This window comes from Penicillium riverlandense (genome assembly GCF_028828495.1).
Source record: "Penicillium riverlandense strain IBT 135883 chromosome Unknown utg000001l_segment0_segment0, whole genome shotgun sequence".
NCBI classification, from domain to species: Eukaryota; Fungi; Ascomycota; class Eurotiomycetes; order Eurotiales; family Aspergillaceae; genus Penicillium; species Penicillium riverlandense.
The window spans coordinates 1,397,179-1,413,516 of NW_026643194.1; the positions used below are offsets into that span (position 1 = coordinate 1,397,179).

A 16,338-nucleotide genomic window follows, 5' to 3' on the forward strand; every position below is an offset into this window, starting at 1 on the left:
CATTCTGCAGCGGGATCTGCAGCCAAAGAATTACGGAGTAACAAGAAGCCCCAGGAGGAAGTCACTCGCCTTGTTGCAGTAGCTTGTATGTAGATCTTGGGGGCCCTTGAGAATGAAGAGTACGGTAGATTGACACCGGTCAGCCTGACCAAGTTGACGGTATACCTGACTCGTAGCCATGATGGTCAAAAAGGCAAGCGCATTTCATCATCTCTTGTTGGATTCAATCTCCAAAGCCCATCAGTACTGGATTCTGTAGTAGCAGGTCTGCGACGTACAGTATCTGTGGCGCCATACCTCAACCACGGGCGCTAAAGTCGCCATCGCCAGCGTCCATGAAGGCTCAGCACTTTATCAGATAAGATTGTATCAATCAATGCTGCCCCAGTTTGCGATTCGAGATGAACAGTTTCAGGCGCGACTGCGGACGGGCCGGTCGAGTTCACATTGAACCAGAAGTATAACTGTTCTCAAACAACACATCTCCTTGTCGCAACTAAGCAATCGCAGTAGCACGTAGGAGTTAAGGGACATTCGAGACCCGCTCGTAACAAATATCTCAGAAAACAGGTAGATTGACAATATAGAGAACGTCAATGAAGTTAGTTATCTCTCACCTAGCGCTCACCAAAGGCGATGAGGCGGTGACACCTCAGGCCGGCAGGCTCCAATGTCTTACTAAGTACCAACATGTCAGCTTTGAAGGGGATAAGCTCTTCTCACCTTACAAGAATGGGCAGGCTCAACAATATCTTCGCTGTTTTACCAGGGCCGGTCCTGGGCATGGTGCTTGTGCAATTAGAAGACCTTGCCTCTCTTCACAATCTATACCGTGCCTCGTCTACGGTCTTCTCCCTGCTCCATGAAGAAGGCACAGCATCTCGAATCATAGAGGCTATCATAGAGCGCTGCTTACCTCGAGAAACCCAGATCTTAATTCGTAACTTTGCCTTCTTGCGATGGAATACCCATGCTCCGTCGAGCGTGGATACTCTCATTGAACAATATGTCAAGAACAGCTCAAACTACGTCCATGAGTTGCCTCGAGAGCTGCCTCTGTCAATACTCTGCGACATTATGGCTGCAGCCGCAACGGTACGATACCTGGCTCACACTGCTATGCATGAGATGATCGATCGCTGCAGGGAATTGGAGTTATTTCGCCTAGAGAACCCTAGATTGAAATATATTCGCAATGCACACCGTACAGCATGGATTCGGAACTCGGAATACTTCCCTGTCCCCAAAGCACCTCGAGAGCGATACCAGCAAGTCGATGTTGGTCCACCCTCCGCACTTGAGGAACAGAGAGCAATTCGCGCTCTGTGGCAGCTTTTGATCGCATGGGAGTTGCACAGTGCAACTACTAGTCGCTGGCGCTGGCCTCCCAGTGAAGTTGAGCGACTACAAGACCTGAACATTGAAGTCTGGAAATACGCTCTGCAGAATTGGATCTTAGAGCAAATTCGGACGATGGCTGATTGTACCTGTCTCTTTCCTGCTTTATCCTCTTCCTCGATCATAGAAAGATATAGGGCTGTCAAATCACTTGCGCACAGTGCGCAATGGAACTGCCAATCTGGCTGTTCCGTTCATGAAGCGCCTCTTATTAACAATGTCCATGACCGGAGCCCTTCATTCATGCAGCAGGGGATATTCCTTTGTGCTCACCTCCCTCTCATCGTGGTACACTTCACCGCTGAGGTATGTGGATTTTCGTGTCTTCCGCCGCTTCGGCATTGCGATTTGGGACCACCGACGCATGGAGGGACTGGGCCTTCTGAGTGGTTATCCAGGATCCAATGAATTCATGTTTCTGGCTCCACAGTCGGAAGCAGATCAATATGTCCGGTGGAAAAGTTTTCTCAGCGCAGATGTTTTGGAGGAGGTTGAGCGCAAAAGAAAGCACTACTGGCCAGGCATAGAAATTGTTAGCGTGCAACCCGGAATGGGTTTTCTAGTACCAAAGGAGGACTGTCGTATAGCTTGAGCGATAGGGCGATCAATGGCCTGCATTAGTCGAGAATCCAGAAAAATGGCCCTTGATTTTAAGCTTGAATAAGGTACCGTGGCATTCGGATTGGATTTGACTTGGGATTGCCTCGTTTGAGAAATCTCCTGAGGTGCGAGGAGTACGCTCACGCACGTGCTACCAAAACCCAGCCAAAAAGACCACTATGACGGTTGACGAAAGGCTCTAGGCTCGTTCCATTGTTGAGCAGTAAAAACTGTGGTATCATTTTGAGAGGAAAAGACCGTCTATGGATCCTTTCAGGGTCCTTATCCTCCCTTTCCTTCTTAAACAGAGGTCGGTCGTTGGAATTGTGACAGAATTAGGGAGTGTGCAGGTAACGCAAGATAAGCTACAAGTAGTTAGTTATCCTGACTCTGACAAGGGACATGTTTGCGCCCTAACATGACCCCAAAACAGATATAGTCCGAATACGGCTAGCCCTGGTACCTGAGCAGTTGCATACCGGGCTCTCTCCCTTCCCTTGAAGCCTTAGTTGTGACAATGCCATCATCCTCCCTCTTCTTGGACGGCGACCGAGCTTCTTTATTTTTTTTTTCTCCCCTGCCTTTTCAAATTTGTCTCAGTCTTGAGAATTCCCTTAGGAATAGCAAAGGAACAGCCCTTGAAGCTTTTGGTAGCCCCATTTTGGCCACGGCTTTGTTCTTCGACGACGGCAGTCCATAATGGAGGAGCTGGGCTTCGTACCAGGGTCCGACCTGGCCGATTGAGTTAGATTGGCCGGCTGCAGACAAGTCGGTGTCAAAGAGAGTTTTGGTTCTGGAACAATGCCCTGATGATTCAGCGTAGAAGCTGTCGACGACAAAGGAAAATTGACAGGCCCATTCCTCCGGTGGTGGGGTAACTAAAGGCTGTGGCCGAATTACCACTCAGGGCAACAACGTGTAGTTACTACAGGGCCAGATGCGGAGAGGTGGAGGATTTGGGAGCAACTGAATGCAGTTGTGGAACTCGCGGGCTTCTGGAACACGCGGAAGTACTCAATGAAGTAGGTGAGTGGCGCGGAATGGGGTCGGAGACAGATACAACCTCGGCGTGGAATGCTAGGGCTCGCTGAGTCACGGGTCCATCTCAGAACACGCCGTGATGCTGGCGTGTTAGTACATACTGGGATGGCTATTTTCCCTGATAATAGACCGCTTGTGTGATAGACGGCTGTTCTGATTATCAGATGCGACCATGAAGTCGCGCTCAGCATGGCGCGTGGTCGTCTTCGACGTGTTTCGGCAGTTTGAAGCTCACGATGGTGGCCGGGTTGCCAAATCGGGTAATCCGGAGACGTACACCCTGGCACGGTTTCTATTTCCAGTGCTGCATCAAGATAAGCTACACGCACCAAGTCTCCACTGAAAAATTTTCGAAGCATCAACTGATCAAAAAAATGGGGCCCTCCACTCTGGCCCCGTCGCCCCGACAATGCGTAAGCCGGGCGCACGCAAATGGTGGCAACAAATTCACATTTTGGGGGAGGCCCAAAATGGGCAGATTGAGAGACAGACACTTCCCTCCTCGGTGCAGGATTAAATCATGACAAGAGTTTAATAGGTGGAATGAATCATGGATCGAGTCAAGTCACAAAGCCATCGTTTGGTCTAGAACTGGCCGTGACCGGGTGACCGGCAGACTCTGTGCTGTGCACGGGCCAGGTTCCCCATAGTTGTCCATTCCTGTTCTGCAGATCAAGGCCAAGGGTAGCTGACGACTATAAGACGCGCCTGGCCGGTTCGCTTGCGGGACCCCTCTTTTATTATTTTCAGAGAATGTCTCCCACACCCCTATAGAGTCTCCGAAATATTTATAAAACTTCTCCGGACTACTGAAATTGTCCTATCGATTCCATCTATTAACAACCATGACCGTCACAATCAGCGTCCACGCGGCTCCTGCCTCGCCCTCGCCGGCTCGCGCGGTCCCAGCCATGAAAAATGCCAACAAGCGCTGGCCCCCGATAGCCAACCGCAACGCCCTCCCATACAAACTCACCGTCATCTCCAAGGAGAAATTGGCCCGGGAAGCCACCGCTCCGGACCCGGACCTGCGCCGCTGCGTGGCTCACTTCCGCCTGCACTGTGGCTCGGTGGAGTGGACCGAGAAAGACATGAGCTCGAAGATCAGCTCTTTCGAATTTGAAGATACCGACGAAGAAGACGAGCAGGAGGAGCACGGCGATTCAAAAGACGACTTCCTCGAGGTCGACTTTAAGGACCAGACTCCCTCCAACATGGAGGTCGACGCTGCACCGCTTCTTCCCTCGTCGCCACTACCTCCAGCCCCAGAACACTCTCTCGACAGTGAACTATTGGATAAGAGCCCTTGTATCGAGATCACCGAGATCTCCTCGAAGGACCTCTGGCCGTCTGGAGGCGGCACATGCATCACCGTTACTCCTATTGCCGGTTAAGCCGGATCACCTCAACTCTTAACATCCCAAGCACCTACTTCCTCCCTCTCGACTCGACATCAACGATCCTCCCTCTTCCAACCGATATTTACGACTTACGCTATGATGAATATGACGATAGAAAGAAACGGATGAATGTAAATAGCTCTACAACAACAATAATGGAGAACAAAACAAATAATAATATATATCTTCCTACTCAATTATTTGATCTAAATCGTATGATACTTAGTAAATATCATCGATTCCCGTATCATCGATTCCCGTATCTATACACTGGGACTCACTACTGTAGCTATTGGGCCTGTGAGTCACAGCGTCAACTTTTTCATAGTAGAACTCGATCTCCAGGTCAACGATGTCACGACTAGAGAATAAAGTTCGAAGATCAAGCCGTGGGGACCTACTGGCTTCCATGGATCTTTTCCAGAAACCCGAATCCTGTATGGACGAAGAGCTTCCAAGTTAGTGGAAAATCGCCACCGATCAACCGTTCATTTCATCATAAAAATGTCACACCACTAGACAACAGACACGGTAATTGTGAAATCAAACTCGACATTTGTACCTCTCCAGTCTCCACAATTATGCTCAATAGGACCATCCTGTCTCCGATTCGGCCGACCCTGGTGGACCTGCGTCCGCGATATTCGCCTCTTTGGACGTCATTTCAAGGTCCAGCAGGTTTTCTGTCTACCGCGTAGCAGGAAACCAAAGCACCCGATTAACAGGGAATTAATGCCTTTGTGTCATTTTACAACGTTTTATCGCTTCAACCAGTCCTGTATCCACCACGAAATGGTCTCATCTGGATATCCGAGCTCCGATCTGGGCTGATATGCATATTCGCCTCCATCATCATGAGCCTATATTTTGGATACCACAACCTCCACTTCCCCAGAAGAAAGTTCCACCCCCCAACCACCTCTTACCTTACGAGCCCCGTGCCCAGTCACTGCATACCGATCCTCCGTCCCAGGAGTTTCCACCCAAATGATAGCAGAAGACGCCTTTGACGGGCCGGACACAAGACGCAGATGCACAGACCCCGAACCAGACTTTTTCAAGGAGAAATCTTCAATCCAGCCCGCACTCACCTCAATATAAACTCCCATCGAGGCAACATAGACCCGCCGACGCACCGCATCTCGTGGATGAACAGTGACCGAGTTCCCATGCACAGCGATATTAGCTCCATAAGCCACAAGCCCGAAGTCTGGATCGTCAACGACATATGTACAAGCTCCCAGCATCATTCCCAGGAAATTGGGACCGTAGTCTCCGGAGTAGTAGTCCCCTCGGAGCGTCTCCGGGAAAGAATGGAAGGCATTATACATGGATCCATCTTGTCGGATGTTCGTTAGAGGGCCTGTGTTTCCGCCGTAGCCTGTTCGGAGAAGGTAGATGTCTGTCGGAGTTTGGCGGAACTGGGCTAGAAGGGGGAGGGAGTTGAGACCTGATCCGTAGTGGTGGATCATGCGCTCAATGCGTTCCAATTTGCCGGCATATCTATGTAATGGGTTAGTGATACCGGACTTCCGTGGAGGATATAGCGGCTGACTCCTTACATAAAGTCCCAGTACCGGCGAGCATTTCCATTCCAACCCCAGTGTGAGACTGTAGGCATGTATCCCAGAATACTGTTAATCGTCTTCGTTGTTGACTGGGTTAAATTGAAATAGCTAACTTGCGATATTAGCCTCAACCCAACCAGGATTTGTTTTTTCTGCAATGCAGCACTTACTTGCTCCAGTAGTAGACTCCCTCCTGGCCAGTTGAATCCCAAGCCATCTCACTACCATAAGGCACAGCCTGCGAGTTCCAAGCGTCTGCCCTGAGCTTCATAGCTGCCTCAACAGCATCTGCCTCGGTGTCCCAATTCTCACGCCGAAGGTCAGAAAGAAGCTCACCGACAACAGTCTCTCCCATGAGGCCCACTCTGGAGTAACCCACAAGCCCGTTCCCTGCCGAGTCGGTGGCAAAGCAGGCGACGGTTGTATTGTAGGCTTGGCCGAGGTACCACTGCCACGGGTGTTCTTTGAGAAGGGCTCCATTGTCTCGTCCCGCTCGGTAGAGAGACCAGTACGCGCCGATGACATGGATGTAATCGTATGCACGCTGGGTGTTGTATGATTCGTTTTTGGTCCATGACCACCAGTTACCCCAATCGATGGACTGGTTGTAATGATACCCCGGGACTAGCGAAGGCTCGTAGAAGAAGATGCTCTTGCGCACGTGGAAATTGAGCCTCTGGATAGTTGTTGATAGGACGTTCGATGCGAACTGCTCTAGCTTTGCTACCTCTGACGCCACGGGGAGTGCGAACTGTTTCATCGCTGTGGATAGATAGATCACGCCGCCTTCGTCGCTCAATCCGGAAATCCAGACTCGAGGCTCCTGGAGGACTTGGGCTTGGACGGAGTGGTCCCATGTTATGACAGAGGGGGCTCGCGAAAAGGGGTCTTTTGTATCACTGAACCACATTGATGTGGTTGAGAACTGACCTAGTTTGTTGATTGTCGCTGGCGCCGAGTCGGTAATGAAATAATGCACTGTTTGGACTTTCCCGTCCACATAGGTGATAGTAAGCTTTGTTCGACCCCAGACTGATCCTGTGGGCTTGAGTGAGAGGATCCCATCCGATGCTCGAGTGATCTCGAAGGCGTTGTCGTCCGAGACAACCTTGAAATCCCGAGAGTGAAACACTCGAAGCCGAGCCGTTAGATCTACAGGAACGACATACCCCGGGATTCCGATAGTCATAGGCGTGTTCGTTTCCTGGACCGCTTTCTGAATACCTCGAACACCATCTTTCACGACCGAAAAGCGCAAACCGTATGTAGCCGATTGTCCAGGTCTGAGGATTTTTGAACTGGGCGTGTTCCACTGCTTTGCACCAGCCCATTCATTTTCCGCGTACGCTTTAGAGTGAATCTGCCATTCATAGAACCCTTCGAACGTCTGACTTCCATAGTAAAGCGGCGCAATACTAGCTTCATTTAGATTGCGCCACGCCTCCAGTGGCGTACTTGTGTTCATCAATGGCGTAACAATCAATGCTGCCCCAGTCCCCGATGTCGGGATAACCTGAAGATATCCAGCGTCCATTCCAATGTAGGGATCGGTCAGGGAACATGTCGCCGCCATCTGTTCGGCAGTTCGATTGGAGAAGATGCTGTTGAACTCAGTGGGGAAACCGAGACTACCAAGTTCCAATGTCCTTTTTCCACTGTTGGTTAGGGTGAAGGTCAATCCCAGATCGCCATCTACATTGATCCATTCTCGGGTGACATGAAGAGGGGAGTCTCCGGGAAGGGTTGGAGCCATATCCGCAGCAGCGAGAGAGGAGGATTTGACAGCAGTGATTGATTTTCTGGACTGCGAGGAATCTCCAGAGAGCCACTGCGTCGTTCCTGGTAGCCGATAGCGATAAGTGATATCTCCATTGTGGTACTGGCCATTGGCGGCTCTCAACTCGATATCATCGAAAGGCAAAAAGTCAAACGAGCTACCAACTGGTTTGAGGGAGGCAAGAATCTGGGAATCCTTGACCAATTTGATGTCGAAGTTGGCTGTTGAGAAAGAAAGATACCCATCCTTCAGTCCGAGGGTATCATTCTGTCCTCGAACCCCAAGGGCAGAAAGAAGAATAAGCAAGCTGCTTGTCCGAAACTTCATGATTGAACTTGTTTAGTAGAATTTGAGGGCCATCTCTAACAATTTTATAATTCAGGTTCGGGGAATCGACCTATAAAGCTGTGGACCCCTCTCCGACGGTTAATTTCGTCGTTTTCGGCCCTATTCAAACTCCAATTAAGCACAGTCCGTTCGGAACTATTAACCGTGTGTCGATCCCCGCAATTCCCCCCTGCGAGGTTGCATTATTGCATTCCAACAGGTTAGATTGCGGCTAACTTCCATAGTAGAAAAGCCTGGTCTCCATCCTTCGAGATCACGGAGTATGTCCAAGACAAACCCCGCACGCATTACAGAGGAAAGAATTTGAAACTTATTAACACGCGAAACTGTGATCAAATTGACACTGACTATTGCAATCTTTCACTATCTGCCTTGTTCTTTAATAAAACTGGTCATAAGGCATTCAAATTTCCAAAAATTTACTTCTGAGCAACTTTCTTGACGGCGGCAATAATATCCTCAGGACCCAGGCCCTGGGCATTGACCTGCTGGTACAAGCCACCGCAGCCCTCCTTGACGGCGCCCATAGCCTTGAACTTAGGGGTGAGACCGCGCTCGAGAAGATGGGTACCGAGACGAGATCCAAGGCCGGTCTTCTGAGCGATGGACTCAACGACGAGAACGAAACCCGTGGAACCGTAGATCTTGATGGCTTCCTCGTCGACGATGTTGAGAGTGGGCTTGTTGACAAGACCAACGTCGAGGCCCTGCTGTCGAAGACGCTCGACCGCATCCAGCGAGCGGTAGACCATGTCTCCGTACGAGACGATGTATCCTGCCGAGCCGCGACGGATGAACTCCTCCTTGCCCGGGACAAAGTCGTAGCCATCACCGAATAGTTTCTGATCGGTGCCCTCCTTCAAGATATAGGGAACCTTGGCACGAGTGGAGAAGATGAAACGCATGCCCGTGTTGAAGAAGACCTTGCTTACGACTTTCTTCATCTGCTCGCCGTCGGCGGGGAAGTACAGCGACGTGCTCTCGGCGTCCATCAGACCATTGTCGGCGAAAAAGTGGTTCAGACCGAAATGGCAGGTGTTGTCAGCCATCTCGTCCACGCCACTGTGGGAGAAGTGAGAAAGCACGGTGCAGCCGTTCAGTCGAGCCATGGTGATCTCAGAGATACACATCTCCAGGAAAGCGGAGAAAGTCGAGAAAACACCCTGGCGCTCACCATTGCTGCCGAAACCAAACCCGGCCGCAGCAGAGAAGTTGCCGCGCTCCATGACACCCGACGCAACGAACACCTCGGGGTGGCCAGATGCAATACCCTTCAAGCCGGTGGAACCCGCAAGATCCGAGTCAATGACCATCACCCGACGGGCCGCCTCTTCTTTGCTCAGGCCATCGAGCACGGAGTTAACGGCTTCACCGAAAATGACACGGTTTGCGCCTTTGTCCTTAGTCGACCCCAAGTATTGGTGCGTGTTCGATCCGGCCTTGATCTCGTCGTAGAACGCGAGCTGGGCTTCGCTGTACCCACGCTTGGTAAGGTACTTGCGGGCAACGGCGACAGGAATGACGTCGTGGGCGTGAGTCTCGCCCTCGATGTCCTCAATGCCCGGGGCCATCTTGCGGTCAACCACAACCGCAGCAGGGCCACTGTAGGTCACAACTTCGCACATTGCACCATAGAGCGAATCTAGATCTTCTCCCTGGGCGCGAACAACCTTCAGGCCATGGCCGTCGAGCGTGCGAGCGATATCATAGCCCTTCAGGTACTCTGACGGGTGACCGGCAATTGTGACGTCGTTGTTGTCGACGAAAACTTTCACGTTCAGTTTGTTGGCCACCGCAATGCGCGCAGCCTCGGCGTCGTTTCCTTCCTGCTGGGATCCATCCGAGCCCAGCATAAAGATGGCCTTGTCCCTGTTGGCCATGGCAATTCCATTGACCATGCCCCACATGTGGCCCAGACGACCGGAGCTGAACTTGACGCCCGGAGTTAGACCAAGCTCGGGGTGGCCGGGGAGCTTGGAGTCAGCATCACGGTAGTTCAACAGGTGATCCGGCGAAATCTTGCCGTCGAGGGCAGAAAGCAGATACTGCGTCGCGACACGGTGCCCGGCCTCGTCAAACAGGGCGTCATGGTATCCACTAGGGTTGCCATTGATGAAGGCGAGCAGGATGCACACCTCCGGAGCAGTGTCGAAGGGACCGCCAGTGTGGCCAGCGACGCCGCGCGCAGCGCCGGTAGCGGTGAATGCGATAATTGCATCTCTGAAGATGTTGATGTTGTGCGACAGGTCGGCCTTCTGCTCAGCCGACAGCTTGGGGTTCTTGGGGTCGAGCTTAAGATGCTTGAACTGCGAGAGGTCGACAGGGAATTTGTAGCCCGCCATCTTGTTTGGTTGGTTTGGTCGTACCTGGGGGTGGTTCCAAGGCTCGAGGGAAGTATGACCGGAGTAGTTGGTTGTCAAGGGATTTAGACGAACAACGACAATTAATTGTTAGCGAGACAAACAAGAAGAAACAAAGAGCAGAATTTTAAAAAGACAGGGACGGCGGCGAATGTGAGACGAGGGGGAGGGGCTTGAGCCTATCCGGTTTGCTGCAGCGCAACTTGTTGACGTCATGGCCGCATTGGTCCAACTAAAAGAGGAAGTACAGAAACAGCACGGAATAGGATGGATTGATATGAATGAATATACTGTCGATCGCTAGAACGCGCCAGGAACGTCACTGTGCCGTACATACCATTGTCAAAGATCTCATCTACAATTGATGACCAGTATGCCCTGTATCCCATAAAGCCACAGACAACTCCGTTCGATGCATGCACGAAATTCAGTAAATCCTTTCGGAAAAGAAGACTATAGATCCATCTCATCATCATCCCAGCCCAACTGCGCATAAATATTCTGCGACTTCTCCGGTGTCACCGGCACGGCTGCAGTGCCCTTCACCGGGGTCCCTATGGCAGCTGGTGGGAAACCGACACGAGTTGGGCTAGGGATGCCGACTTGTACACTGGCGGAGGTGGGAACAAAACTGGCAGCAGGCATGGGCTTTGCCTGGTCCCGCTGCTTCGGAGGTGTATCCATGATGACCGTGGATTTGGTATTCTCAAACGCGCTGCGCAGATTTTGGGAGGAAGATGCGGACAGGTCCTTGTGGCGCGAAGAGACGGGTGTGGTTGGTCCAGTCTGCTGCGCAGAGATAGCTGTCGCAGAACGAGGCGCGGGCAGATTGGGGATGCGGAAGAGACCCTTGCCTTTGGATGATGCGGAGGGTGTATCGGTGATGTGAGTTTGGAACAGCTTGGACGGAGGCCTGGACGGAGTTCCTTCGATGCATCCGTTGTCTGCGTGGGATGGATGATAGTGCGACTCGTGGTTGGAAGCACCGCGAGACTGGAATGGACTCGAATCGGCACCAGAAAACGAGGTAGCGCGCCGACTCGAGGAAGGAACCGCCATGGGAGAGGACTCGGCTACGGGGCCATCCGGCATCTCCCCTGCAAAAGACCGTGAAGCGGCGAGACTGCGAGGCAGCGGAGGCAAGCCCACCACCGCATCCTGCTTCCGGTTTCTTCGAGGAGTGGCCATAACTTGTACACCTTGGCCGTTCGGGTTCCGTACAGGGTTCTTTGGCTTCCGAGAACTCCCTCCTCCGGTTGAGACCCGCTTGGTCGCATCCTCAGCGATTTCATTGGCGACTAGCTCTCGGTTCGGCTTTCGAAGTGCGTTGATGGCGGCATCCAGTTCCTTTTTTTGATCCACCAGCATCTGCACCTTTCTTAATTTTGTCTCGTGTTGTCGGGCCACCGCATTCAGGTCCACCTCGCGGTTCTCAGCACGCTTCGCCTTTTGTATGCCGCCCCGAACGCTACCGCTCAGTACCGCCGGTAGCAGTGGTTCTATCGAATCACGCTTAATCTCTTGCTGCGAGGGAGCAGTCTTTGACCTGTTCAGTGATGGGTGTCGAACCGATGCCACTTTCTCATCGGTTAATACCCGATGCAACGAACGACGAGATTTCAGTGCCGGTTGTTGCCGCTTGACTTCCGAGCCAGGCTCCACGCGTTGCGTCTTGCTCGTCGATGACTGTGTCTTCTTAGCAACGGGCGAGATACCACCGGAAACACCAAATTTGCGGGTGATCAGCTTGCATTTGTCCGGCAGACGGGCCGCATAGAATGGAATGATCACTTCAGTACAGAAGTCTCGGACCGCGTCGCTTTCCACTTTCTTTCCAGACAAGTGAGTGCTGTTGAATGAGGATGTTTTGGCCGAGTCAGCAGCATTCGATTCTTCCGAGCTGACAGCGTGCCAAATGCACAGTCGATCAACATGCAATTCAAGCAACACGCTCAGGTCTTGGGGTTTTTTGGCCTTGGTCTTCTTGGGAGTCTCCTTCTCTTTTCCGCTGTCGGCCTTTGTCTTTTCGGTGGGACTCGACTCTAACGCCATGGCCTCCAGTATCAAAAGTATCTGCAACTGAGTCTCGCGTAGTCGCAGATCAGAGATGTGTTTTTTACTCTCGCCTTCCCGAGAGGTTTCTTGGGCAGACGTCTCGTTCATATTCCGATCTTTCCACCATTTGCGGACGAAGCTTTCTTCCTCCGGGTAAAGACCATTCTTGCCCAATTTCTTTTTCTTGCTTTTCCGCTTCTTGGTTGGTGCCGCGTCCTCGCCGTCAGAGAAGGCAAGCATGGCGTCACGAACAACGGACGGAAGAGTCTCTCTGTATTTAAGGTCTATTTTCTTCGCAGCCAAGATGGCTTCACGGTAGAATGTAATAAGTTCTGTTGGTTGTTGTGGCTGCTCACAGCCGGGTGGTTGGAAGGCAGCACGGCAGCGTGTCAGCGGCCCTTTTGCAAAGTAGGCCACAGAGGTCTGGAGGCAAAGTCAACAAAATGGAAATGCAGGTATTGTGACAAAAGAGAACTTACCTTTGATACATAAAGTGCCTGCAGGTAGTGGTCTCTCATCCCATTCAACAGCTCCTCCGGGGATTGCTGCGCCTCAAGTCCGCTAGGTTCGGGAATGCCATCAACATCCATGGGATCGGTATCACCTGAGCCTTGGGTGTCTAGAGGCCCGAAAGCAGCCCCAGAATCCACAACACCCTTGACAGCAGGAGCCAGGGATTGACTTCGATGCTCAAGCACATCCACAAAAGATGTCTCATCGTGTTCGGGATCCGAATCCGAGGGCCCAAAGACCATAGCAATATTCAGGCCCGCAGCCCTATCACTCAATCCACCAAGATCGGAAATAGGCTCGTCGATCTGAGCAGTCTTCCACCAGTCCAGCCCATCTGGTACTGGGCTATCACTGTCGGGAGCAGCAACCATGCCCGTGGTCGTAGACCCATGCCATTCCTTGACCGCAACGAGCAGATCACCCTCGTGCACCCAGCGAGCAAGCCTGGACAGCGAGTAGATGCCCCTTTTCACTCTCTCCACCACATACAGCCCACCATGAGCGGTTAGCCGCACCGCCAGAACCGTCGGTTCTGCCTGAGCCTGCAAGTCTGTTTCGAGGGTGGGGATGTCGGCCAAGAACAAGCCGCCCGGTTGCGCGTCAGATCGGGAAGACGACGCGCCGTCGAGCCATATTAATGGTAGTCGAGAGCGAGGTAGAGCGGTAATGGGTTCTAGAACCAGTGGTTCGTCAGAGAGTGAGGCTGCATGGGCCTGGATCAAGGCGAAGCGCACAGGGTTAGTCGATGGAGGAGGGGAAGAGAGAGACAGCAAAGAAAACTTACTCGAATAACAATTGACGTGGTAGAAAGCTGTCCGGCAGCATTTTCATGTGTGGTTTTGCGCTTTTTGGAGGGTGGATGCGCGGATTCGCGTCGCTTGTTGAGCGAGGATGAGCTGAGGGAATCGAGGACGCTGGGAATCGTGCGCGAGGCCATGGTCGCGTCTAGAAGGTCGTGCGCATCGTGGACAGAAACAGAGGCCGAAAAAATGCAAAACAAGGCGAGAAATGCAAAGGCGCTTTGAAATCAAGTGAGTGAAGTGTGTTGGAGTTGAGGTGGAAGTCGGACGCGGGAAGCTGAAATGCTTGGCGGTGGTGGCACGCGTCGGTCAATCAAACTACGAAGAACAACGTACAGTTGATGATTCTATGATCACAGGTACTTCTTCTCAGCTACAGGGAATGATTACCGAAGATGGTTATGATAATTATTCTATTGCTAATGTTTAGATTAGCGCACCCCAGTGAGCCAAAGCAAAAGGTGTCTCCCAGGAGGAGAAAACACCCCCCGCCGACTTGGGCGGTTGTGGAGAATGGTGGTGGTGTTGTTGAAGACTGTCGCTCCGGAAAAACGCCAGAAAAAAAGAAAAATAGCACATCCCTTCCCAGCCGATGAAAAGTGGTATCATGTTGAATTTTTGTCTTCGCCAAAAGGCCCATCTCTTTGCAGGGCGACCATGCAGATAATGAAACAAGAGTAGTAGATTGATTTCCCACAGGGAATCAATGGTATTGGAATTTGAAGGGTTTTTGTAGGTCTATGCATTTCGTGCTTTGAGTTGTTGAAAACAAAGCTCATCTCATCACAGTCGTCAGAGCATCTCTGGGGTCACCCCCGAGAGAAGCGGTGTCCCGCTTAGTACTTCAGAGCCTTGGGCTTCTCCCAGGAGAAGTCCTGGTTGGTGAAGTGGCCGTTCTTGGCGGTCTGGACATAGATGGGCTTGGCCAGGTCAAGGTCCTTGACAATCACACCGGGGCGGAGATTGAAGTTGTTGTTGATGATCTGGACCAGCTCATCTGACGACTTCGAGGAGGTGCCGTAGGTCTCGACGAAGATGGAGAGGGGCTCGGCAACACCGATAGCGTACGACAGCTGGACGAGGCAGCGGCGAGCCAGCTTGGAGTGAACCAGAGACTTGGCGATCCAGCGAGCGACGTAGGCGGCGGAGCGGTCGACCTTGGAGTAGTCCTTGCCGGAGAAGGCACCACCACCGTGGGCACCCCAGCCACCGTAGGTGTCGACGATGATCTTACGGCCAGTGAGACCGGCGTCACCCTGGGGACCACCGATGACGAAGCGGCCCGAAGGCTGCAGGTGGTAGACGGTCTTATCGTCCAGAAGCTCGCTGGGGATGACCTTCTTGATGATCTTCTCCTTGAGCACGTTGCGGATGGTCTCAGTGGAGACATCGTCGGTGTGCTGGGCGGAGATGACGACGGTGTCCACGCGCTGGGGCTTGACGGCACCGTTGTCATGGGCGTACTCAATGGTCACCTGGGTCTTGGTGTCCGGGAGCAACCAGGGGATGGAGCCGTCCTGGCGGGCCAGCTTCATGGCGTTGTTGAGCTTGTGGGAGAGCAGGATGGTCAGGGGCAGGAGTTCCGGGGTCTCGTCGGTGGCATAGCCGAACATGATACCCTGGTCACCGGCACCGAGCTTCTCCAGTGCCTCCTCGTAGTGCAGACCCTGGGCAATATCGGGCGACTGCTGCTCAATGGCAACCAAGACGTTGCAGGTCTTGTAGTCGAAGCCCTTCTCGGAGGCATCGTAGCCGATGTCCTTGATGGCGTTACGGATGATCTTCTGGTAGTCCAGGTTGGCCTTGGTGGTGATCTCACCGAAGACCATGATCATACCTGCAGAGTACAGTTAGCCCGGGATGGTCCAGCGACACAATGGCATGGATTAAGAGCATACCGGTCTTGGTGGCGGTCTCGCAAGCGACCTTGGAGAGAGGATCCTCCGCAAGGCAGGCATCGAGGACGGCATCGGAGACCTGGTCACTGTTGGATGGTTAGTATGGCGGGGACGATGGGCGAGGGAGAAATTCTCCTCAGGGGCAAAACTCACGCAATCTTATCGGGATGACCCTCACCGACGGACTCGGAGGTGAAGAGGAAAGTGCCAGGCTTGGAACCGTTTGCGAGGGAACCCATTGTGACTGTAGGAGACTGAAAAGTCTTGAGAGAAAGGAGAAAACAATTGAAAAGGGAGTGATGAAGAATGGGAAAAGAAAGAAGAAGTAGAAGAAGAACCAGGGAAGAGGGGCTTGGTGGGGTTTTCTGCTTGGTCGGGTAAGGAAAATTTAATACAGAGGATACATGGTTGGGACTTGTGTAACTACGGTGCTGCAGTAGAGTGGGCCGGTACCACTCAAGTACTCTCGAGCCGTGATGGCGCCATCGTACGGCGGCCACAGGGCGGTGACAGGGGGCAGAAGAGGAAGCCCGGCAAGCAAAATCTCAGCTCGTTACCGAACTCAACCCGCAGTGCATCA

The 16,338-nt window shown here is 52.4% G+C and overlaps 6 protein-coding genes across 6 annotated transcripts; 2 read left to right on the forward strand and 4 right to left on the reverse strand.

Moving 5' to 3' along the window:
• Positions 1–732: 732 nt before the first annotated feature.
• N7474_000576 (uncharacterized protein) lies at positions 733–1,990 on the forward strand (the record flags this gene model as incomplete). The annotated part of the gene is made up of 2 exons (XM_057191991.1): positions 733–1,483; positions 1,560–1,990. The coding sequence occupies 2 exons, from the start codon at positions 733–735 to the stop codon at positions 1,988–1,990; spliced, it is 1,182 nt and encodes a 393-aa protein (XP_057056944.1).
• Positions 1,991–3,884: 1,894 nt separating this feature from the next.
• Positions 3,885–4,433, forward strand: N7474_000577 (uncharacterized protein; the record flags this gene model as incomplete). The annotated part of the gene is made up of 1 exon (XM_057191992.1): positions 3,885–4,433. The coding sequence occupies one exon, from the start codon at positions 3,885–3,887 to the stop codon at positions 4,431–4,433; it is 549 nt and encodes a 182-aa protein (XP_057056945.1).
• Positions 4,434–5,299: 866 nt separating this feature from the next.
• N7474_000578 (uncharacterized protein) lies at positions 5,300–8,111 on the reverse strand (the record flags this gene model as incomplete). The annotated part of the gene is made up of 3 exons (XM_057191993.1): positions 5,300–5,942; positions 6,002–6,115; positions 6,178–8,111. 3 exons carry the CDS (start codon positions 8,109–8,111, stop codon positions 5,300–5,302), a joined length of 2,691 nt encoding a protein of 896 aa, XP_057056946.1.
• A 440-nt stretch (positions 8,112–8,551) lies between these two features.
• N7474_000579 (Transketolase N-terminal) lies at positions 8,552–10,474 on the reverse strand (the record flags this gene model as incomplete). The annotated part of the gene is made up of 1 exon (XM_057191994.1): positions 8,552–10,474. One exon carries the CDS (start codon positions 10,472–10,474, stop codon positions 8,552–8,554), a length of 1,923 nt encoding a protein of 640 aa, XP_057056947.1.
• Positions 10,475–10,945: 471 nt separating this feature from the next.
• N7474_000580 (uncharacterized protein) lies at positions 10,946–13,997 on the reverse strand (the record flags this gene model as incomplete). Its single annotated transcript, XM_057191995.1, has 3 exons — positions 10,946–12,970; positions 13,027–13,773; positions 13,845–13,997. 3 exons carry the CDS (start codon positions 13,995–13,997, stop codon positions 10,946–10,948), a joined length of 2,925 nt encoding a protein of 974 aa, XP_057056948.1.
• Positions 13,998–14,696: 699 nt separating this feature from the next.
• Positions 14,697–15,997, reverse strand: N7474_000581 (S-adenosylmethionine synthetase; the record flags this gene model as incomplete). The annotated part of the gene is made up of 3 exons (XM_057191996.1): positions 14,697–15,697; positions 15,759–15,844; positions 15,912–15,997. The coding sequence occupies 3 exons, from the start codon at positions 15,995–15,997 to the stop codon at positions 14,697–14,699; spliced, it is 1,173 nt and encodes a 390-aa protein (XP_057056949.1).
• Between the last annotated feature and the right edge of the window lie 341 nt (positions 15,998–16,338).